This window comes from Anthonomus grandis, chromosome 3, assembly GCF_022605725.1.
Source record: "Anthonomus grandis grandis chromosome 3, icAntGran1.3, whole genome shotgun sequence".
NCBI lineage: Eukaryota > Metazoa > Arthropoda > Insecta > Coleoptera > Curculionidae > Anthonomus > Anthonomus grandis.
The window spans coordinates 30,636,449-30,660,823 of NC_065548.1; the positions used below are offsets into that span (position 1 = coordinate 30,636,449).

At 30.2% G+C, this 24,375-nt stretch overlaps 1 protein-coding gene across 8 annotated transcripts in view; it reads right to left on the reverse strand.

Annotated features, from left to right (window-relative positions):
* The window catches only part of LOC126734374 (protein slit), a 524,120-nt gene that overhangs the window by 17,462 nt on the left and 482,283 nt on the right, over positions 1–24,375 (reverse strand). For 7 of the 8 annotated variants that reach the window (XM_050437970.1, XM_050437973.1, XM_050437969.1 and 4 more), the window contains 18 exons: positions 23,411–23,482; positions 23,112–23,347; positions 22,915–23,059; positions 22,788–22,859; positions 22,659–22,730; positions 22,531–22,602; positions 22,395–22,466; positions 16,649–16,720; positions 16,401–16,570; positions 11,642–11,792; positions 11,442–11,588; positions 11,247–11,390; positions 10,777–11,000; positions 10,579–10,723; positions 10,311–10,526; positions 7,569–7,732; positions 4,031–4,247; positions 3,759–3,898 (listed from right to left, as the gene is read on the reverse strand). In XM_050437970.1, coding sequence (XP_050293927.1) covers positions 3,759–3,898; positions 4,031–4,247; positions 7,569–7,732; positions 10,311–10,526; positions 10,579–10,723; positions 10,777–11,000; positions 11,247–11,390; positions 11,442–11,588; positions 11,642–11,792; positions 16,401–16,570; positions 16,649–16,720; positions 22,395–22,466; positions 22,531–22,602; positions 22,659–22,730; positions 22,788–22,859; positions 22,915–23,059; positions 23,112–23,347; positions 23,411–23,482 — 2,531 coding nt within the window. The remainder of the gene's footprint in view (positions 1–3,758; positions 3,899–4,030; positions 4,248–7,568; positions 7,733–10,310; positions 10,527–10,578; positions 10,724–10,776; positions 11,001–11,246; positions 11,391–11,441; positions 11,589–11,641; positions 11,793–16,400; positions 16,571–16,648; positions 16,721–22,394; positions 22,467–22,530; positions 22,603–22,658; positions 22,731–22,787; positions 22,860–22,914; positions 23,060–23,111; positions 23,348–23,410; positions 23,483–24,375) is intronic. The other variant, XM_050437967.1, reaches the window with a different exon arrangement.

A 24,375-nucleotide genomic window follows, 5' to 3' on the forward strand; every position in this document is an offset into this window, starting at 1 on the left:
GGGTGACTTTGAAAAAGAGCAAGAGCGTCTTATTAAGTTATGGCAAGAGTTAGACGAAGGAGAAGCGCCAATAGGTTCAGAAAGTGAAGGAGAAGAGGACTACGAAAGCGGAAGTGATCACTGCAGTGATAGCGAGGAAGACACTATGATAGATGTAAATGATGGAGAGGGAGAAGAAGAAATGAACAACCTAAGCACGAGTCAATCAGCACATGTGGAAGAGATCGAAGAAGAAAAAACGCAAGAAACAACCGAAAATAGAGGTAAGGCGAAATGAAATCTGCACTACATAGGAAAAGATGGGACAAAATGGGCTAAGGTATGCTACCCTAGAAATTTAAGGACTCGTAGTAAAAATATTATAACACATTTACCAGCTGTTAAAGCTAATGGCAAAAATGCAAAAACACCTTTAGAATGCTTTGAGTTATTCATGGATAATGGTATAATTAACGATATTTTCAAGTGGACTAATAAAAAACTTGCAGAAAAGTCAAAGTTTTATAATGAAAATCATCAATACGTTGTAAAAGAGACCAGTTTGAATGAAATAAAGGCAGTAACTGGTCTTTTGTTTTTAGCAGGGAAATATAAATCGGAGAGATTAAATTTAGATGATCTCTTTTGTTCGGATGGTTCTGGAATAGAAAAATTTCGTAAGACCATGTCATTACAAAGATTCACTATACTTCTTTCTTGTTTGAGATTTGATAATATTGAGAATAGAAATGAACGTAAAGCAACTGATAAATTAGCCGCTATTCGGGCAGTCTTTGAGCGCTTTATACAAAACAGTCAAAACCATTACACCCCAAGCGAGTATCTAACTATAGATGAAAAGCTAGAAGCATTTAGGGGACGCTGTGCATTTCGGCAATATATGCCTAAGCCGGCAAGATACGGCATTAAAATTTTCGCTTTGGTTGATGCAAGAACTTACTATGTTTTGAATATGGAAGTATATGTAGGTGCGCAACCTAAAGGACCCTATACAGTAAGTAATAAACCAGTTGATGTCGTAAATAGACTTGTCGCACCAATGTCAGGCTCAGGGAGAAACGTCACATTTGACCATTGGTTTACCAGCTTTGAAATATTACTGCATTTGTTAAAGGAACGTAAGCTTACGGCCCTTGTAAAAATAAAATAAAAGACAGTTGCCTCCAACTTTTCTGGTCTCTAAGGGTCGTGACATTTTTTCTAGTAAATTCGGCTTTCAAAATATTGTTTTAGTTATGTCCACTTTACATCACACTCCCGATATTGATGCGTCAACCGCAGAAAAGAAAAAGCCTGAAATTATAACTTTTTATAATTTTAGCAAGTGTGGGGTGGTTGTAGTAGATGAACTCTCTGCGTCCTATGATGTTTTCCGTAATAGTAGGCGTTGGCCACTCACTATATTTTATGCTCTATTGAATTGCGCGGGAATTAACTCTTTAGTCATATATAGAGCTAACACTCAAAATGAAATAAAGAGGAGAGTATTTTTTAAAAACCTAGCCTCATTGCTGATTATACTGAAACGCGCTCCCAAAATCCAAGGTTACCAAGGGAACTGCAAGGTAAGATGTTTAAAAGGCAACACAAACAACAGGCATTACATTCACCAGGAAAACGCCAGAGATTTGCAAGTAGATGCACGATTTATACACGAAGTAATGATCGTAAATCTTTCTTTATTTGTGTAAAATGCTCAAATTTTGTTTGCGTTCAGCATTCTTTTACTATATGTGAGAACTGTCAAAATCGTATTTCTGAGTAACATGTTATTTTCTGTTTCATTCTGTACTTATATTTAAGGTTAAATTAATACTGTTTACTCCTAGAAACTATTATTTTGTTGAATATCTTGATTTAGAAAAAATACACTTTGTTTTTGACAATAGGTTCAATTTTTCGTAATAATTTTTTTTTATTGTTGTTACTTTTATTTTACTACTTATTCTTTATCTGATATGATGTATTAATATATTCCATACAAAAAATCTACCTAAAACAACTAAATATTTTTAATTTTAAATTAATTATAATTATAATTATAATTATAAATAACCCACCACACTAAAAGAACAGATAAATGTCACCACACTGACGCCGGGTTAAAAAAGCATCGGCTCTTGTCTGGTAAGAAGATGTTCTTGACAAATATGAATAATGATGCTAAGAATAATAATATAATTCTGTTTTAATACAGCTGTTCAAGAAAAGTCACCAATTAATTGAGAAAAACAGTGTACTCAATATCGTGATTTTATGATATACTAATATATGCAGAGAATATTTTAACAATCCTATTAATCACAAAATACTTTAGAACAAACCCCGTCACATGAGATCACATTATCTCAGTGAGATTAATTTTTAGTTGGAAAGCGACAATTTAGTTTAGGGACACAGTATTGAAATGATTTTAATTTACAATATATTTATGGTTTACCATAAATCCACAAAGAACTACCACGGTTTATTAAAAAAAAGACATTCTAATCAAAACATTGTGTAGATCCTCAAATCTTCATGTAAAATAAATGTTTATGTGATGTGAAACTTTTTCGAAAATTTATCGTTGCTTATCAGTTTTCAGTTTTTTTTTTTAAACAAAACCGGTAGAGTTTCTAATAGTAAATCAGCATAATTTTTAATTCATAAAATTAAAATTTTCCAACAGAAAACTTATATATAATAATATATATAAAAATAAATATAAAATCTGTCGTTCGCAAGAAACCTTAAAGTAGTAAATAAGTAATTTTTCTACTAAAATTATGTGTCGATGTTTCAAAAATTGTGAATAACTTTTGAAATAGTGAATTTTCTGTAGAGCAAACAAATTCTCTTTAAGAATCTATATGATTTTTTTCTATATAATTATTTATTTATTAGTTACAAAATTCTAAAGTAAAAAAGGTAAATCTAAAAATTATATCCATATTTAAAAATTGATTATTCGGAAACGGCTCTCCTGGCGAAAATTTTGAAGGAAAGGTTTTTTGTAGGAAATTTAATTTCCTATAAATATATTTGCAGAAAATTTATTTACCTCGATAGTTTGGCAGCTTTGATGCAAAAATTAAAGCACAATTAAAAAAATAAATTTATGATGGTAAACCTCTTAATATTAAGGGCTCAAACCTTAACGATATTTTTCAATAACTTTTACTAATTACTTTTTATAATATTTTCACAAATTACATCATGTTAATATTTATTATTATTTTTATAAGTTCCTAAAACCCTGTAAATAATTCTAACAAATGACTTATATATATCCTGAGGAAATATTTAGACATTTAAGCAGCAGAATATATAAAGAATTTTCTTTTTAGATACCCACAAATAAAAAAGTTTTCCTATATAGACATATTGTAAATTAAAATGCACATTCACTAATAAAATATTATATTTATTTTTCTAACATAAAAACTTTCGTCTTTCTTTTTTGAGAACAGATAATTTTTTATTAATTTTAAAGGTTGAAGTATGAACTCAAGCCTACATACGAAACAAGCAAATAAAGAAAAATAGTACTATTTTTCTTATTAACAATTAAAATTTAATATTGGCTTTAAATGGGTAGACTAAACAGCTAATCATATCTATACTATCTGTTTTAAAATGTAAATCATCTAATAATCTATATAAAACACTCATTTAAAAAAAATCATGAGGTTGCACAGAGCCACTAACTACTAAAAAACCAAAAAGATCTACTAAAAGCTAAAACCTAACTACTGAAATTTTATTTGTACACTTACCCATGAAGCCATTCAGGCATTTACATTCGTATGAATTAATTAAATCGACGCAAGTAGCGTTATTTTCGCATTTATTGTCTACGCAGTCGTCTATGTTAGTCTCGCACCTGAGACCAGTATAACCCGGCATACATTGACAACTAAAACAACAAATTACATATGAAATTTATGTAAACTATCATAATGCAGTAAAGTAAACTAAAGATAATGCAGTATAATGGTTGTTAAACCTCTTAGGCTATTATCTGAAACTAGAGCAAAAGTATGTTTACCTGAATCGTCCTTCCTCCAAAACTTTGCAAGTTCCGGCATTTCCGCAGGGGTTTCCATAACAGGCGTCTATCATAAATTCGCAGTTTTTGCCATGATAGCCGGGAGCACATTTACATTCGTATTCACGTTCCGGTAATGTCTGGCACTTTCCATTGTTTTGGCATGGGTAGGTGTAGCAGGCATCGCATTTAGCTAGTATGTCATTGGATATTTGACCTAAATTAAAAAATAGGCTTGAGATATGGATAATCTATATAGGGTGTCCGCGAGGTAAGAAAGAAAAATTTCACTACGTGTTCTTTAGATAAATTTAAGTCTAAAATGTCCTATGATTACAGATCCCCAAATGCTGCCTTACTAATTAGTATTATTATGCCGAAAAGTTATTTTATTTAATAAACAAAATTATTTACTTTTGTGAAAATAACTGTTTCAATATTTGTTCCGTGTTCAACTTCATAGTGTAAGCATAGTGTAGCCTTTTACGCCTTTAACATTGTTATTACTTAGGTCGTTAGCTGATATTAATTTTACGAAATAATTCAGCCCTGATATTTAATTTCCCTGCATACTCTAATCTCTTCACAAGCCCTCACAAATAATAGTCCAAAGGATTTAAATTTGGTGAGTAGGAGGGCCAGTAAACTGCGCCGCAGCGTCCAATCTAACGTCCAAGTGTTATTTAAAGATTTAGTCACATTTCTACTACTGTGGGGTGAAGCACCGTCATGCTATAAATACATTTGCTATTTTCTTTGAATCGGACTATCCTCTAACAACATAGGCAGTTTTTCTCGTAAGAACTGAAGGTAAATTGCAGATGTCAAACATATCCACAAGGACCGACTAACTGATCTCATAACAAACCACATCAAACATGAAACGCGAAAAACGGTATTGGATATTCGGTTTGATTGTGGCATGGGGATTTTAAGCTGCCATGAATGGAAATTTAATATTTTTGACCCTGTCTCGGGTGAATATAGGCTCATCGGTGAACAAAATATTATTATCCAAATTACGACGTGCAATTAGATAGCTCAATGCCCAGAGCAGTGAGCTGCAGAGCTTGGCCTAGTTGAAGATGAAATAGGTACAAATTAAAGTTATGCATTGTATTTAATGTAGTCATTTAGGTAAAACCAGTGCGACGTGATATTGTCCGAAAATTAGTAGATGGTGACCCTTCAACCCTATCTAGCATTTTTTATTGGGGTAGCTGCTAGTAGACGTATGAGAGAAGCATTTGGAATTGATCTTGCTGTCCTCAGTTGATTGTGAAAACTCTCTCAAATACTTGTATTCTTCAAGTATTCTTAAATTTGGCGGTATTCAGCCACTGCTGATCTACCACGTGCGTACACTAGCAGCATGTCTGCGTATTCTTCATTTGTAAAAACAAACGTGACACTAATTTGTGTAAATTTCTGTCAAACTGTCGCAACTATTGTAATAGAAAACAAACGAAAGAAGTATCCATGCAACAAATAAAAAGTAAATATCAATTTACATAAAGATAGAACGACGTACTTTTCGGCAGAATAACCCAGCACTATGTCTAAATCTAGAAAAATTATATCTTGGTAAGGAACCATTTACCGACCATGTTCATAGAACATTTTTGAATCGACTTTAAAAGAATACTTGTGAAATTTTGTCCCTTACCTCGAGGGGCATTCTGTATACCTATATAACTATGAATGTCTGTTCGGAGTGTCAGCATCATGTCTAAACTGGGCCACAGAATAATACGAAAATGAGTTTACCTATGTTTTGATTACGGATTCGTCGTCGATTACAAAAAATATTTATTTTGAATATTTCCAGAAAAAAACGAAAATAAAAAACCATTTTTTTGACGTTATTTAAAGGCGTGAAGTAAAATAACACGTTTTTAACAATGTATCACACTGATTTCCAAATCCAAACTTTGGATACTTTTCATAAGACTTACCTTTCAAATGTTTTTAATACGCAAGCGATACATTATTGAAAGAGTAATTAAATAAACTATTTAATTCTAGTATATCCAATATGCCGCCGAAAAGAAATTATGCCGGTCGCCAAAAGACGAAATGTTTTTTTAGTCAATTTTAAATTATTAACATGTAGGATAACAAAAGTGACAATAACAAGTATTATTTATTTTGCTCTATAGCTTTAAATTACTTTCAAACAAAAAAATAAAAATATTTTCTTAAATATTCTATTTTTTCGAAATTATTCTAATTTTGATGGGCTATTTAGACAAGAAATTATAGAACTCTATAATTTAATGGATTTATGTCTTTAACGGACCTAATACGAATAAATAATTTTACATCTTTCTAAGCCTTTTTCATGCCTAACATTTTATGAAATATAAAGTAAGAAAGAAGGTAAGAAACGTATAGGCTTTTTAGTAAGATTTGATAATTTATTAATTTTAACAAGAAAAAGTTATTGGTTATCGAATTAGTATCATCCTTATTTAAAAATTTAATTTTTTAACAATTGATATAGCTATGGCTATATGACTACTATTTTATTAGAAAATTAATTATTATTAAAAATTAAATTATAAAACTTTAGCAGATTTTTAAAGTAGATAACAAAAATTTACTTTTTAAATTAAATTAAGGTTTTCAAAAAAACATAACTAATTTTTTAGGGAAAGCTTCTTGTTTTGATTAATATTCACCTGTAATATTTTAATTTTTAGCAAAAGAACTTATTATCCAATATGATATTGTACCAAAGTTGGCTACAGAGACTTTAAATTTTGTAGTTATATGCAGTGTTAACATACTTAGAAAATAAGGTATTTCTTAACCATCTATCTACTTAGTATTATTTCCGTCCTAGGACAACTAGGTTTATGCGACTAAGGGTGTAATTATGATTGTTCATTTGATCTAAAAATTATGAGTATATACCGATATGTTACATTTACTTTGAAATAATTCTGTAAAAAAAAACAAAACCAAAATAATATTGTTTTATTATCTCTTTTATATTTCATTTTGTACAATAGGCAGCATATGTTTTTATTAAACTAATATGTATGTAAAGTGTGCCTTATGGAGTCTTTTCCCAGAAACATTAAAAAAACGGAATTAAAAACTAATAATAAATGGAAACTACTCTTATATTAAGGATATGAATTTTGTCCAAATATCCCCATAAAGCGCAATACTATGCGTCGTATCATTCATTTTAATTCACATAGGGCGATAAAATTTACCATAAAAATGTGTACTCTATTTTGTTCTACAGCTTCCAATAACGTCAGACAAAGTAAAAATGTTCTCCCAATTTTCGTTTTTTTTTTGATTTCTCCAAAAAACTGCCTTTTTTTTAAATGGGCGGCGTTTTAATAAGTATCAAATTACACAACTTTTCTATAAATAAACCGACGCTGTGTCTTCTATGTTTTCCGAGATTTTTATAATTATTAGTAATTAAAATTGCTTTAAAATACTAAAAGTAAGTAATAACTTTACTAACTAACTAACTAATACTTAAGCTATGCATTAAGTAACTACGACTTACACTTACCTTTACATATAAACGCTGATGAGGGAGTACTCAAAATAGACTTGTCTTTCATATTAGGAGGTTCGGCGCAATGAGCAATACCTGGTTCCACGTAGTCTACTTTAACCCAATCCGACAACCATCGCATTGAACAGTCACAGTAAAGCGGATTTGAACCCAATGCACTGAAATACATAATAACGCATCTCTTATTTTTTAAATGACAATTTGTCTACTGAATAAAAGTTGTTTGATAAAATGTCTGGTAAGGTATCATTAGTTTAAACAATTACTTAAATTTTGTGACTTGTGACGTGGTGCATTTATCTTGGTGACCAGTATTTTTCTTTTGGATTTGTGAACGTGGTTTCTTGAATGTCATGAAAAACTTGGAAAAAATAATTAAAAGTAAAGTAGAGGAGAAAGTACAACTATGAGCTAGAGAGATATATTCCCGATACCCCTTGCGCCATCTGTTAGTTAACGTAGCAACTACGTACATTTTGCGATGCCCAGCTGCTTTGTTTAACTTTATTAACATTGACAGACATGGCTTTGTTTGATGTGATTTAGTTCTCCTGAAGCTAAAGCAAATTTTGCAAGGGTTATTGCATTATATTCTATCAAAGAGTGTTTTTGACATAAAATATTTTTTTAATGTTGAAGATTAAACATAAGATCAGTATTTTTATCTTTGTAATTACATTTTCTTAAATATAGCCTTAAAATATTCAGATGGTCATCAACTTTTTTTAAATTATTTTCTAATATGGGCTGGTTTTAGGTTTGTAATATGGGCTAGCCCATATTTGTAGTATATATTTATTGTTGTGTTTTGTTTTAGAATACCTCGCACAAAACTACTTCAAAAAAATGAAAAACGTGCGATGCAGATAATATGAAAAGAGCTGTTCAAGCAGGGAGGGAAAAACTATGTGCACTCTAAATGCACCTTTGGTGTTCCAAGAACGCCAGTGCAGAGATTAGCCCAACTGAAAAAAATGGGAAATTAAAATGGTATGAGGGACTGTTTAGGGTCCGAAATTGAAAGGAATGTTGGTTAGCTACATACTTCAAATGTAAGCTAAGTTTTATGGCTTAACCTGCAACGATTTGAAGCTCATTGCGTTTTAGTCAGCAGGGCAAAATAGAATAAGTCATCCTTTTGGGAATACACACAGAGCAGGAAGGAGTTGGTTAGATTTGTTTTTGAAAAGGCATCAGAATTCCCTGTCGATTAGAAAACCTACTAGAAGATCTTTTGCTCGTGCCCAAGGGTTTAACAAAAAGAGTATTAATAATTTTTTTTTTCGCTTCTACATAACATATGCAAAAAAATGTATGCTTTTCGTATGCTTCCCTGCTAATCGTGTGTTCAACGTGGATGAATAGTTTGACTGTTGCGCAAAATAAGGTGGCTGATGCAGTAGGACGCAAGAATAAAAGAAAAAACACCTCTAACGTCCCTAGAAAGGGGTTCATTAATAACTTAAATAGGAAAAAAAATAACTAAATTATTATTAGAGGTTAAAAGAAAAATATTTAGAATGATTAAAAATGATTTTCTCCTCCGCGATAGAAATTCTGTAATAATAATGATAGATATTTAAAATTTTTTCAAATATTTTATACCTGCGGTGTTTTTTTTATTTCCTCAAAATCTTTAAAATATTTTCGAATATATGCATATAACCAGAAACCAAATTTCAACCTACAAGTTGGTAGCAATACTACCAACTTGTAGGTTATTACAAGCCATTCAAGAACTTTGAAACGAAATAAAAAATACTTAATAAAATTTGAATGCAGTTTTCCTATTTAGATTTCGTGCACAAAAAGGATCTGAACTTTTTCTCCATAAATTTACATAACTACCACATTTTTTATGCGAAAGAAAACAATTCTGGTAATCTAATTTTCCAACATAATTTAACAGACCACCAGCTCTCAATTTGCTTTTGAAAAATGAATGCTTCTTTCGTAAACTTTTTAAAATTAAGCCCTTAACCTAGATTTTAGTTTCTAAAAAAACGTCATCATTTGGCTTACTTGTTTAATTAAAACAACTTTTTGGTCCCGTGCGTGACTCGGAGGAATTTTTATCTTAATCTTATTCTTGGAATATTTTTAAACCATTTACATTATTCACCGATATATATATTTTTGGTTTTTGGCCGCAACTTTCTTCGAATAGTGCATAGTATACTATTATATAATCCCTTAGGGAACTATAGTTCATTGGTTAGTATATATTTGACTAGATCTTGGCGTGTTATTGGACTACTAACTTTTCCCATTTCTTATATTGTGACATCAGTGAAATTGACTAAAAATTTTTTTTCCCATAAAAAGGAAACAGGATACCTCTTTGGAAAATAACAGTCTGATCCTCAAAACTCTTACGGAAAAATATATGCAGCTTAGTAACAGTTTTAAGGATGTCTTGCTACATTTTGTATTTGATGTAATCACAAAATTTATTAACTTATATATTTGCTTGTTGTATTAGTGTTTGTATGATCACAAACAACTTAAAACTAGCAAATAGGAAAACATTATAAGGTAACAATATTGTACGAAAAATTGTTGAGCTCAATGGCGTTTGTCTTATTAATAATTTTTTTTTTTATTAAAATGATTAATCCTTACTCCATTATTCGGAATAACATAATTCTTTGAGAGCTTATTCGTATCTACAAATAGACAATCGTTCAGAAATGTATTGATTGATATTTGTAATAAAAACATATATAATTTACTTACATATGGCTTATACTCTTCAGTCCAGCAAAGGTGCCCTCCGGAATTAAGCTTATCTGATTTCCATGCAAACTCAAAATTCTTAAAGATTTCAATCCCTGAAGGGAGCCTTTTTGTATACATTGAAGCCTGTTATAGCTCACTATTAAGGTAGATAATTTAGAGAGGGTTGCAAAGGTCACATTGGAGAGCATGCTTATTTGGTTGTTGCTTAAGTCTCTATAAAATATAGTGTAAATATAAATTTAACATAGGTATTGACATGACTTACAATCTAGTCAGTGACTTCAAATGTCCTATCCGTTCAGCTTGGATTCGCTCGATTTGGTTAAAGTCCAAATAAAGTTCCGAAGTTTCTGACGGAATGCCTCTGGGTATCTCTTTCAGACTTGCCCTCGTACATCTAACAATTGTTCCTAAAGGATTCGTTTTTTATAATAATCATAAGACCATTTTTGTTCGTTCATACCTGTACACGAACACATTGGTGGGCAATAATTATCTCCCAAACATCCTTGGTCATTTTCATTTGAACATTTAAATTCGGTTTTAGGTAATTCTTTAATTTGCACGTCTTTGACTCGTTCGGGACCTGCACACCTTGGGGAAGACCCACTAAGGCCTTTATTTTTTAACCAGTCTGAGAACCAAGCCAAATGGCAATTGCACATAAATGGGTTTTGAATCAGGTTCCTAAAAACACCAGATCAGAACATTTATAAAAAAACTATTTATTAATAACTCAATTTAATACTATTCAATTTATGAACTAAATACTGATGGGGTTTATGTTAACAAATTATTTGCATTTTGTAAAATATACATATTTGAGTTAAATAATATTATATAAGGACTACTGAATTAATTTGGCAATAAGTGAATTAATATGTATGGTTGTTGTATTAATAATTAGAGAAAAAAAAATACTTTTGTACTTACAGCGTATGTAGAGATTGTAAATGGTCAAACGATCCAGGCATGACACAAGTTATATGGTTGTTATTTAAAGAGAGAACCTTTAAAGTATGCAGCCCAAGAAACATTTTATTATGAATCTCCATTAATTTATTTTCGGATAATAGCCTAAAAAATTATAAGTTACATTTCCGTTTTTGTTTATATATGTTAACATACAGTTCTGATATCCGAGAAGCTCCCTCAAAAGCATTTTGCTCAATTCCTGTAATAATGTTCCTTCGCAGATCCAACTTCGATAAATTTGGAAGTCTACCAAATAGTCCATCAGATTTTATTCTGCCTAACTCATTATCGTTTAGCAATCTAGAATAATTGTTTATTAAAGCCAAATAATATTTAAAAATTAGAAAACATACAGTTCAGTAGTTTGTAAAGGTATATCTTTCGGTATTTCTTTTAGACCTCGGCCAGAGCAATCAACTATTGTACCATCACAAGAACATCCTTCCGGGCATTCAGTGTCTACAAAACAATCTCCTGTAGATGCAGACCTAAATTCTTCTTGGCCTAAAAATGCAATATACAGAATAATTTTAGATCTTAAAAAACCCTTGCTTAATATTTTAGAACATTTTTTAAAAGAACTAATGGTCTCTCAATTATCAAACAAATATTAAAGTAAAATTTAATATGTAAGAAATTAAAATGTGCATGATATAATCGTAAAATTTTGTAAAACCTTGCCAAGTTCTGAACATTATTTTCTTACTCAAGCTGTTTGGATAATTTTCGCTACCAATAGGCACCTGCGAAAACCATTAAGGCTATAATATTAAATGGCGAACGACAGCGTTAAAATAAGGGTGCATAAAAAGTTTTTTATTAAGAGATTAATAGTTTAAATATACATAGAAGATATTTTTAATTTGAAATACGTATAAATTATAACTCAGAATACTATAAATTAGTAGTGAAGTATAAGTATATGGAATAGGTAAAATCTCGAATTAATAATCATGCTGAAAAGTAACGAATTTTCTAAAAAAAATAAATTTTTTGCAGCATTGATTCAATATTTGTCTGCCCTTATTTAGAAATAAATAATAGTTTTGTAGGTATTTATATTAACGCATTATATATAGGGTCTTAACACGAGTGCCGGATTTGAATTTGCTACCATTTTGTTTATGCAAGTGGTACAGTGTTCCAATATTTATATAGTAGCCGCCAGACATAATTTATTTTGGATGCTTGTCAAAACTTCTGCTTTTCAACTGTCACAACTATGTTGCCACTTGCTATTAACATTGTTTGCCAGATTATTTGAAATTCAAGCAGTTTCTTTGACAGGTGATCAAAATAGATAATGTCTGGCGGCGACTATATGTTCATCGGTCAACACTGTAAAACTTGCACAAACTGACAAAAATTGTAGCATCCACAAACAAATAGATATAACGCAATTAAATATTATGAAGCAGTTACTAACTTATTTTATTGGGTATTACGTTGCTTTTTAAATAAATATCAATTTAGAAAATACCGTATATATACCCAGGAGCTAAGATTTTCTGTATCGACCTTTGAGCTCGTTTTTTCTTTTCAATATCTTAAGTCTTATTTCTTTATTAATATTGAAAAGAAAGAAAAATACATTTATTTTTCTTTCCTTTTTTATTTTTCTTCTCTTCAATAATTGAGCGTATGAGATTACATAAGCAAAGGATGTAGAATTATTAACAATTATCTTTAATAATTTCCCCTCTGTGATAGAAATTCTTTAATAATGATGATAGATATCTTAGATTTTAGTACTTTGTGTTCCAGATCAATCCATCGAAATCTTGAAAAAAATCCTTTAACTGTTACGATAAGCAAAAACAAATACTAGCAATACTACCAGCGTGTGAACTAGTTCTACTTCTCAATGTTAAAACTAAATAAAAAATACATAATACAATTTAAATACAGTTTTCTTTTTAAAATTTTCTGCCACAAAAATAATGATCTGATATTTTTTCTCAGTAATTTACTCATATTGACCAATTTATTAAAAAAAAGTCTATTTTCTTATTCTTGTCAATAACTGATCGTATGAGTCTTTTTTTAAATTGGTGCTGTAATGATATTTGCAACGCCGCGAATATCAGCTGTGCTTCGTCATTCCGGTGACACAAGCGTGTATACCGCACGACATCTGAAAGGTTAGGGAATCCTCTGGAACTATGGTCTGCCCAGTATATAACGAGTTCGTGCCGCCGGGAAACCAGCTGAAGTCAGAATATTGGCAAAACTTTTAACTCGGACTTAAATAGTAGTAAGTAAATGCAGTGTTAATAAATACTTGTTATGTATCGAGTATATAGTACTTTATTTCACACCTTAACGAATCCAAGAAGTTTAAATAAAGCAATGCCAAAGACTAAAGGTACAACAAAGACTTGGTTTGGATTTTTGACCTAAGAGGCAAAAGGACTTGTCACTGAAATTTCAAACATACTGGGATGAACCATATATAAGTTCTGGAAGCTATCAACGATGTTCTTTACAGAGTACAAAAGCCGCCGACGAGTAAAGCTCGTGCCATCTACTTCAATCTACTAGATCCTTATTATAGAAACCACAAAGACTCTCAGCTGCGGTATATCCAATCAGAGTCTTACTACTCCAGCTGCGTACGCTCTCGGACATGTTGTGGCTAAGGTATTCCAAACGTCTTGAGAAATAGGTTTTCGGCAGATCTGAACTTTTCCACAGAAAATTCGAAAAAATTAATAAGCCGTGCCGGTCGAGCCAGCACTCAAGATACCTGATGTAACTGATGAAAAGGCGGGTAGAAAGATATTCTACCTGGTTACAAAAGAGGCGTCACATCAGAAACCAACCTATAAGGAAGTCTGGGATGCTTTGTGTTCTCTAAAGGAGGTGCTTGCCAAGGATATGAGAAGCCATGCAACTTCCAGACTTGCATGGACTTGATAACGTGGACTGGAGGATGATTCGCAGTATTTTAGAAGTGATCTTAAGGTTGCTGTTCTACTCCCCAACGTTGTTCTCTGGAGAAAAGCGTGGAGGATCATTTCTATGAGAGATTGTGTTGTAAGAGGAGAACCTTATGCCCATATCGACATCCATTATCTTTGGGATGAAATGAGCTTATCGGCAATGTAACGATATTGGCAACGTCGCAAATATCGGCTGTGCTTTGTCATTTCGGAACTGTCGCGGTGATACTAATGGGCATACCACACGACACCTCTAAAGACGGGTAAAAGGTCAGCGAATCTTCCGGAACCAAGGTCTGCCGAGTATATAAGGAGCTCGCGCAGCCGGGAGACCAGTTGAAGTCAGCATATTGGCGCGACTTTTAAATTGGACATAAATAGTTGTAAATGAATACTGTGTAGCTAAGTATTTCTAGTAGACTTAAGTGATCATGTTTAGTGTGTGCGTATAAAATAAATCAGTTGACTATTTTTGTACATCAAGTATTTTAACTCACACCTTAATGATATATTCAATTAAATAGATAAGCTATTAGAAGAAGAATATTTAGAATTATTAACTCATCACAGCAAAACAGATTTTATTTATAAAGTAGTATTCAAACAAGAAAATTTTAATTATTAGGAACTCATTACAAGACTACGAAAAATTACGCGAAAACAGTATAACACGTAAAATAATCGGTGGTAATAATGTCTGAAATTTTTAAAATTAGACAAATGAGAAGACCATTGGTCCGTTAAAAAGACAATCGCAGTATGAAAAATAAAGGTGAGAATCCGGGTACTTCCAATTGCCATCGAGTTGAACATTACAGATCCTCTCTGAAAGTAATTTTGATAGAAGATCAGAATGAGTACTAAGGGCAGCATGTAGATAGCATACCAAGAGATGCAAAACTATCATAAGATAAAATACATCCTACAATAAAATTAAGACATTTAAGATTTGCGTTAATGCTTCGATATGAATGAACAATTAAAGAGTGCGACATTACTTTTTACGAAATTCATTTTTATAACAAGAATAATTGTCTATGTCTAGAATATTTTGTCCTTGCAAACTAGAAGATCATTTACTTTCTCAAGGTAACTCAATTTAATTCATATTTTTTTGTTAAGAGGTTTTTGATATATCTACATTTATGTGGGATTAGAATATTTAAAGACAAGTTTTGTCTGAATTATTTTTAGAAAACATAGAGAGATTTTTTCAATATTACGCATTTGCATTTTTATGTTTAGTAGTAGTAGCATATTTATAACCCACATAATGGTGGCTAACATATTTCCGGTTAAATGTGCGCTGATTACACGTAATTTACATTTTTGTTTGGATTCCTGAATTTATCAGAAATTCTGACATTATGATGTGCGATGCAGAAAAAAGGATCAGTGAACCGTACTTTTGAAATAAGGATATGTTCTTATTAATAATTAGTTATCTATTTTTTTTGGCATTACAGCACTATTTCAATATCAATTTATAAACTAAGTACAATCTCATATGCCCAATTAAAGAAAATTTACTTTTTCACGTATTTAGAAGAAATATGAACTCAAATCTTTAACGATATCTTTCGTTAAGTCTGATTAATTCTAAGTAACATAATTCTTAAATACAATAATTTACTTAAGGTATAATAATTTTTTTTATTTACCAGGAGCTTTCGGCCTTTGAATTCGTTTCTTCTTTTCAATATCTTTTCAATATCTAACTCTATTTTTTTATTGAATTAAAAAATAAATAAAAACTTATTTATTGAATAAAAAGAAACCTAATTTGAACCAACCTCTCGGTACAAAAGAAAATTATATATAAAATATAGGAGCTAACATCTACATATTATTAACCATGACTTAAAGCTTTTATCAACAGCTAAAATCTGTTGATTGGCATCGGAATGACAATGGTATTATTAATTAGTGAAGATTTGGTTTTTATTTCAAAACCAACAGAGGCAATACTACTCTGAGGAAAATACTGAGAAATATTGAACTATGCAAAAAATGCAGAAAATGAAAAAAAAAATCATCTGAGTTTTAAATTGTAATAATTTCACATGAATTTTAATAACTATGCATCTAACAACACTTAAACGTATGGCAACAAAAGGAAATAAATTGCGCTCTTTTAAAGTTAATAAAAAAATCAGGACAATTTTATTACCGTTTCTCTTACATTTGAATTTCTCGTCTTTCAATGATTCTATTCTCCTCCTCTGCATTCTTTTCGGCGACTCGCATCTCGCGCCTGACGTCTCTATTGGATTCTTGTGAAGGTATTCAGCCAGCCATTTCAAGTTGCAGTCGCAGATGAATGGGTTCCTAGCTAAATGTCTTTAAAAAATGTTAAATAATTTTAAATCTGCATAGCTCTTATCGGTTGGGAAAAAGGCAATTTCTTAGAATACTTACAGAGTCTGAATACTTCTTAATGAGTCGAAACTGCCATTTAAGAGGGTTTGAATATTATTGTCGTAAAGGGATCTGGAAATATTAAAATATTAGTTTTTTATAATGATATAATTATTAAAAAATTACTGGTATTATTGAAATTTATATACTAGTTCTTTGGGCATTTTTTAGATGCAGACATTTCGATAGTGGAAGTAGACTCTATTATATACGTTGGTATTTGGATGGGCAGTTAAAATTACAGTTATGGATATAAAGGAACAGTTAGTGTTAAAGTAAAAATGTTTTTTTTAGATATTAATATTCTTAACAGAGTGTATATTTTTCATTAGTCCGATAAGATTTGTTACAGCTAACTTAGGATAGAATAAGAAACTGCCTACTATGTACTTTTTAAAAGTAGCTTAAAACTTGGTAAATTAATTATGAAAATAGCAATGTTTAATGAAAAATATCCACCATTTAATACTTATCCCAAAGTAATTCTTAGTAATGTAATAATATTGGCACGTAAAAAATGATATACTAAAAATATATTGTATTAACTTTTTAATTACGAAGATAATAAATTTCATATATCTTTGATGATATATAAAAATCCCCAAACTACGCTTAATTTGTCTTAAATAAACTCTTTTATCAGAATTAAGTTAATAGACTATTACGAAAAGATCCTTCTCTCACCCCTCCCAGCTCTCTTTATCCCTCTTACTGGGTTATAGCTAGGAATTCTTAATTCTAATTTGGAAAAACATTTCGAGTTTTGTGAGACCCATAACAGATCTAAAATACCAAATTAAAATTTTTTACATATGATTTCGACTAAACAATGTCCCATCCCCATTTTGCATCAAAGTACGAAAAAATTTTATTAATTATTTCCACGCAAGCGGATATGGAATGGAAAGGATTTAAGTCCGAATTATTTTTTATGGGGTATATTAAGCATAAGAGATATAAAAAATTAATCCATACAGTATAAAAAAATTAAAAAGTATAAATAATATTGCAAGGGACCTATCACCAGTCAGAATACAACAAAAATACAAAATACCATTTAAATTTCGAAGATACGCTCGGCTTTTATTAAAACGTTTATGGTGGTCACTGTACATTTATTTAAATCAAAATGTATAGCAAAAAATTTTTCAGAGTTTTAATTAAAAGAACCAAGTATTTTTCGAAAATTATCCATAAATTATTAAACGGCGAGGGCCAATCAAATTGTAATACTCCATTTTTTCATAAGAACATGTAGTGCATAGGTTGCTTATAAACATTCAAAAAGAAAGAAATAATGTAAATATAACAAAGAAATCAATTTAATTTCAAAATACTGGTTAAAATTAATAAATTTTAAATTTAATGAATGAATGAATATTAATAAAATAATTAAAAAACTCTGGTGTATGAATTTTAAAGGCAAAAAACATACCCGGTTCCTAAATTTTAAAATATAAACAAATTTCAAACATATCTGAATTAATACTAGATTTTAAATTTTTAACAAAAAATTTTCAATTTTAAATTATTTAAGTTACCATGTCAAAGTACTTCTGTTATTTTTAACAGTCAATCAAGTACTGAAATTTCTACTTAAAAAGATATACCCTATAAGAATGTAAACAGTTATATTAAAATTATTAAGAAAACTAATCTCAAAATTTAGAAAATCCATGATACAGGAATGATAATTAACCCAATATATCTCGATATAGGTAATGACAAATAAAATAAATTCCATAATAAATAAATGGGGATATTCTTGCAAAAATACTCAAGCACGTCGATAGGTATTTTTACTTACATATTTTTTTCACTAGCAGTGGCCAATATCAACTTTCTATTTTAAATGCGAGATCCTGTATATTGTTTAATTTTTGGATTCTTCAGAATATTCTGGATATATTTTGTTTACAATATCCTATACCAATTTCTAACTATTTTGAAGATGTGGTAAATAACACACTCTTATTGCAAAAAAACTCGTATACAAACACAAATATAGGTTGCTTGCTTATTCCATGAAAAATTTTCCAATTTTCCTTCCATATCTAACGGACTAAAATAGAAAATCAGTTTCGTGAGCTTGACCTGGTAGACATATTAAAAAAACAGCTGCCAATGCAATAAGTAATGACGAAATATTTTGCTTGAGTTTGAGGAAAATCCACATACTTCTGATCGAAAACCAGCTCTAATGTTCGATGAAAGCCATTCATCGATTATTCGAATATTGAGAGAGAATAATGCATCTATATAAATTGATATCAACTCGGGAACTCATGGAAAATTATTTTGATAGGAGAACGAATTTTTGTGAACAAATGATGACAAGTTAGATAACAATGAGATTCAATTAAAGCATGTTTTGTTTTCTGATAAGTGCACATACATGGTCATGCTCATCGACAAAATAGCCGCTATTGATTTACATAAAATCTGGATGAGAGATCAATGTACCCAACACCCTAAAAAGATCAATTTTTGGGCAGTAATTGTTGGAGATCATAACATAGGATCCTTGTTCATCGATGACAAAATTGCCATTGCATTATTAAATAAATAGTGATAATTATTTAACACTGCTCTAAAATAATATTGTGCCAGCTTTGATAAGCTTATATCCTGATTTAGCAAAACCCACAAGTTCCAGCTAATAACATATAGTTTCAGCAAGTTGGAGCACCACCCCATTATCATGTACCGGGCAGTACCTTAACCGAATATTTCCAAATCCGTGTATAGGGAGACGAGGACCGAGGGGATGGCCATCATTAAACTTCTTTTTATGCACATACGTCAAAAATATTATCTTACAAACTAAATCCCTTGAATTTTTTTGTCTTTAATTTTCGTTTTTACATAAATCGTAAGACACGTAATATCTCGGAAACAGTTGAAACTTGGTATAGGGTATTATACATGAGATATGCCTAGAATATTCTGAAAAATCAAAAAATTCAGTAATATACAGGATGTCGCATTTAAAATAAAAAAAGTTGATATGGACCACAGACCAAATGAACAGGTTGAGAAGGCGCTGCGTTAAATCATTATTATTACTGCAAATATTGTAAGAAAATTATTTTTTGACTAGTTGGATTTTCTGTATTTCATCGTAAATTTATATTACATACCGGATGACATAGAAAAATGAGAACACTTAATAGCTATTTTCCTCTTCAAGATAAACAAATGAAATTTGGCATATTAATGGAATTGTTATAAAAGCATTTTTTGACATATTCAGTTCTTTTTCGTCACTTCCTGTTTAACCAGAAGTGACCAGAACTTTCTTATTTTTAATGAGACACTTGGTATAATATTACATATTTCGATAGAAAATTAGCTAAAAATAGCTAAAAATAGCATTTGCTACTTTTTGTGTTAAAATTATAGAAAAAATTATTTTTTTTTAAATTTTAAAATAGGGTGCCATGAATTGCGTTGAAAGTTTAAACCAAGTTGTCATGGAAGAATAGTTTTCATTACATCTTATGACTTCAATTTTTACACGCTTCTTTAAAATGTCTAAACCGGTAATTCTGGAATTTACTTTATTTTTTAAATAGCACGTTATTATTGTTGAAATAAGATTTTTTCCCAATAATTTGATATGAAGTTTTTAAATCGGTGGATAAAGAAGCCCATAAGAAGAAAAAAATTAAGTCATATAAATAAACGAATTTAATTAATAGAAATAGCATAGAAAGCTTTGATTTCTTGATTAGGAGGCTGCAGTTTGACGCATTTTTTAATTATTGTTAAATTGACATAATACATGACATCTTGTCAAGTTCAACAATTATTTGTCATTTAGATAAATTTGTTGTAATTATTTGAAAGAATTTTAGCATTTACTAATATTTGAAATGTTTATTGACTGTATTCCTGAAAAACTGTATTTCAAAAGTGCTTGTTCATAATAACATGCTATTTAAAAAAAGTAAATGCCAAAAATACAAAAAATTTTAAATAGGCGTGTAAAAAATTTAAGTAATAAAACACAATGAATATTATTTTTTTCATGATTACTTGATAAAAATTAAGATTTTCAATGCATTGGTAGTTGGTACCCTATTTCAAAATTTAAAAATTGATTTTTTCTATGACTATTAAACAAAAAGTAGCAAATGCGGTAAAAATAATATTCTCAGAATATTATTTTCAAACAAAATGCGCGATATTATACCAATTGTCCCATTTAAAATAAAAAAGTTAGTATCACTTCCTGTTTAACCGGAAGTGTCGAAAAATAATAGAATATATCAAAAGATGCTCTTCTATTGATATACCAAAAAAACTATTCTATCGATCTACCAAATTTCATGTGTTTGTTTTGAACATTAAAAAAGCTATTAAGGGTTTACTTTTTCTTGTGTCGCCCGGTATATCAGTTCTAAAAGTGATTTTATTAAATAAATATGGACGTGAGCGAAATATCCTTATTTATTTATTTATTATGAAATTTATTCCATTTGGCTGATACATACTGTATATAGTACAGTCATCATCAAAAGTCGGACTTCGAATAAATGCAAGCAAAACGCAAATAATGACTAATCTAGTGCTTAAACAGAATATCGGAAATAGGAAACTCCGAGATAAAAGAGGCGCACATGTAAAAATACCTCGGCCGCAAAATACAAATTGGAAAGAACAATTAAACGCAGGAGATCCAGCATAGAATTGATGTGGGTTGGGCGGCTTTTGGCAAATTACGAGAGGTATTTAAGAGTGAAATACCTATATGACTGAAAGTAGGCCAAAAAGCAATGGACAGAGCCATGTTTGGAATCGCTAAAAGAGACAGCATACCCAGTAATACCATCAGATAAAAACTGTGCTAGAGACGTAGAGTCTACAGAACTAGAATGAAATAGGGATGAACGTGATAACGCAAGAAACCAAACAGCAGGTGGACTAAGTGCAAAAGTATATCGGGATGACGTTCACGAAAAAACAAACGTAATAGAGGCAGACCACTAGCATGCTTGAGCGATAATATAAGGAGGATTGCTGGGAATTAGAATTATATTTATGTTCCGTACAACACTGAAAAAAAACATTCAAAAACATTCTGAGGAAAAAGGAGAAAATGAAACTTAAATTTTAGAACTTTCTACTAGACTGCGCTTAATAAGTAAAAGTTTTAATGCTTTGTTCTTAACCCACTAGTCGCTCACTTTAAACTTCAAAATTTACTTGTGTTGCAAATTGCGACCCAACTACTAATTGAACATGTACTGAACTAGAATCGAGCAACTATTAAGTGGCAAGTGTTGGGAATAAATATCTATAAAAATTATACTAAATAACGCTTAATCCGATTCTTAGTATATTACCGGTTTTTAATAAAAAATTGATTATTATATCATAAAAATATTAGAAGGCTCTTTAATAAAAGCGGATAGTTTTTAGCAGGTTATCATTTGTAAACCTATTCACTTAATTAATAAAATTTTCTTTAAAAATAAATATTTTATATTTTTATTAATTAGAAGATTTGGTTATTTATATGGCATTTCTATCATTTTTATAATTTTCATCCTAGATATCTCAACAAAAACATTCCTTGTTAACTTGTTAAGCAAGATAATATTTTTAGGAGTTGCACTCTGATCTTCTAGCAACATTTAAGGCTAGTAATACATTTATTATTAACTAATGTGCATTTTATTAAAACTTTGCACATATTTTATGTCTTCGTATACCCAAATAACTATATTAAATATTTACTTACAGCAAATAAAGGTTCTGTAGGTCCCTAAATGTATCTCGTCGTACACAAGATATTTCATTGGCATTTAATAATCTGCAATAATGACAAATATTATTTAACTAAAGCATAATAGAGCATATAAATTGGTAGCACTTACAAAAGTTGTAATGAAGTTAAACCTTGAAAAATTCCCGATGAAAGATCTTTGATCTTATTGCCATAAAGGACTCTAAAATTTTTATCCAATATTAACCATTAATAACTTTTATTAAATGGCATACTTACAAAGATGTGAGCCCTTTCAAGCCGTGAAATGCATCTGGTGCAATTTTGGATATTTTGTTGTTACTCAAATCACTAGAATAGATTATTATTTTATTGGGAAAATTATTTGATAGATTTCATGGTACTTACATTTTTCTCAGCCTTTTGTAATGCGAAAATGCTCTTGTAGGAATTTGGCTAATTTGATTCTGTTCTAGACGTCTAAAAAAGTACATAACATTAACTAATTTCTTAGTAGTTATCATTAAATACTTACATTTCCGTTGTGGTTTCAGGTAAATGATCGGGAACTTGCGTAAGTCCTTTCTCTCTACAGTCTACAATACCATCTGCACATCTACAAGGATGCGGACACTGTGGTTCACTAAGACATTCTCCACTAATGGCTCGTTCTGCTAAGCCTAAATATTTAAACAGTATACAATTCGTTCTTTTGCTAATGTTTATACATACCAGAACATTTAAACTCATGGTCTTGAACATCCGCCACATTTTGCCCTTTCAAGTGATTTGGGGAGAAGCATCTAGTATATTGAGCTAAACGCGGAGAATTTCTTAAATATCTTCCGAGCCAAGACAAATTACAATCGCAATGTAACAGATTGTCAGCTAATCTTAACGTACGTAGTCGAAAAAGGGTTGAAAACATGTCTTTTCCAATCCAGGTAATATTGTTGTTGTTTAAAGTACTAATAGAAAAACAGGTTTTAATTAAAAAAATATAGAATGTGTTAAATTGATAATAAACTTACATGACTTCTAAGTCTTTCATTTCTCGCACTGCTGAGTCGTCTATGCATGTTATCCTGTTATTGTCAAGTTGTCTAAGAAATTAATTTTATTTATTATATAAGTTTTAATGTACATACATCGTTGCAAATTAGATAGATCTTAAAGTTTTGCGTTATAAAAGAATTTTATTAATGTAAAAAAATAAACAGTTACAGGATGAGAAAATTAATTACGAACTTAGTTACCTACATTAAATGTGTCAACAACTGAATAGTGACGTAAACAAAAACGTCAAGTTGGAAAAAAAATATATAAAAATATTATACATATTATGAGAGCATCTAAAAAAATTACTTGGGCATGTTTAAAGAATAGGAAAACACAAAAGACGAATAACAAATTAAGTACTTTTATTTCAAATATATTTTCAGCTTCAACAGTCATAAAAGAGTAATAATTAATGATCTTTTTACTTTACTGAATAACTTAGAAGCACTCTACTTGATCCACATTTTAGGCAGCCCGGCATAGGATTCCTTTTTAAGCATCAATTTCAGATGCTTTTCATCTTTTTTTTATTTAAAGGTAGAGGGAAAAAGACAAATAATAAGAACAATAACAAAAATATGATAAACCGAGGTTTTAACTATAAAAATTAAAAACAAAACTAAGGTAAAGGCGAGACTGAACTGCCCCTGGATTTATACTAAGTTTGTGAAATATTTAACGGGTTCTAATTAATTTTCGTTGTTTTAGATGACACCCAAATATGTATAAAGAAAAAGCAATATTTCATTCTTAGCATGAGAACATAAATATCAAAAAATCCGAATTAACAAATTGCTTGTTACGTTTAGATTAGAAATCTGCTGAAATCTTCGACATATAAAATCAGTTTGGCTGATAAAAATAAAAATTGGAAACTAAATAAATTTATTAATATCAAACATCTTATTTTATAAGATGGATAAAACCTGATTAAAAT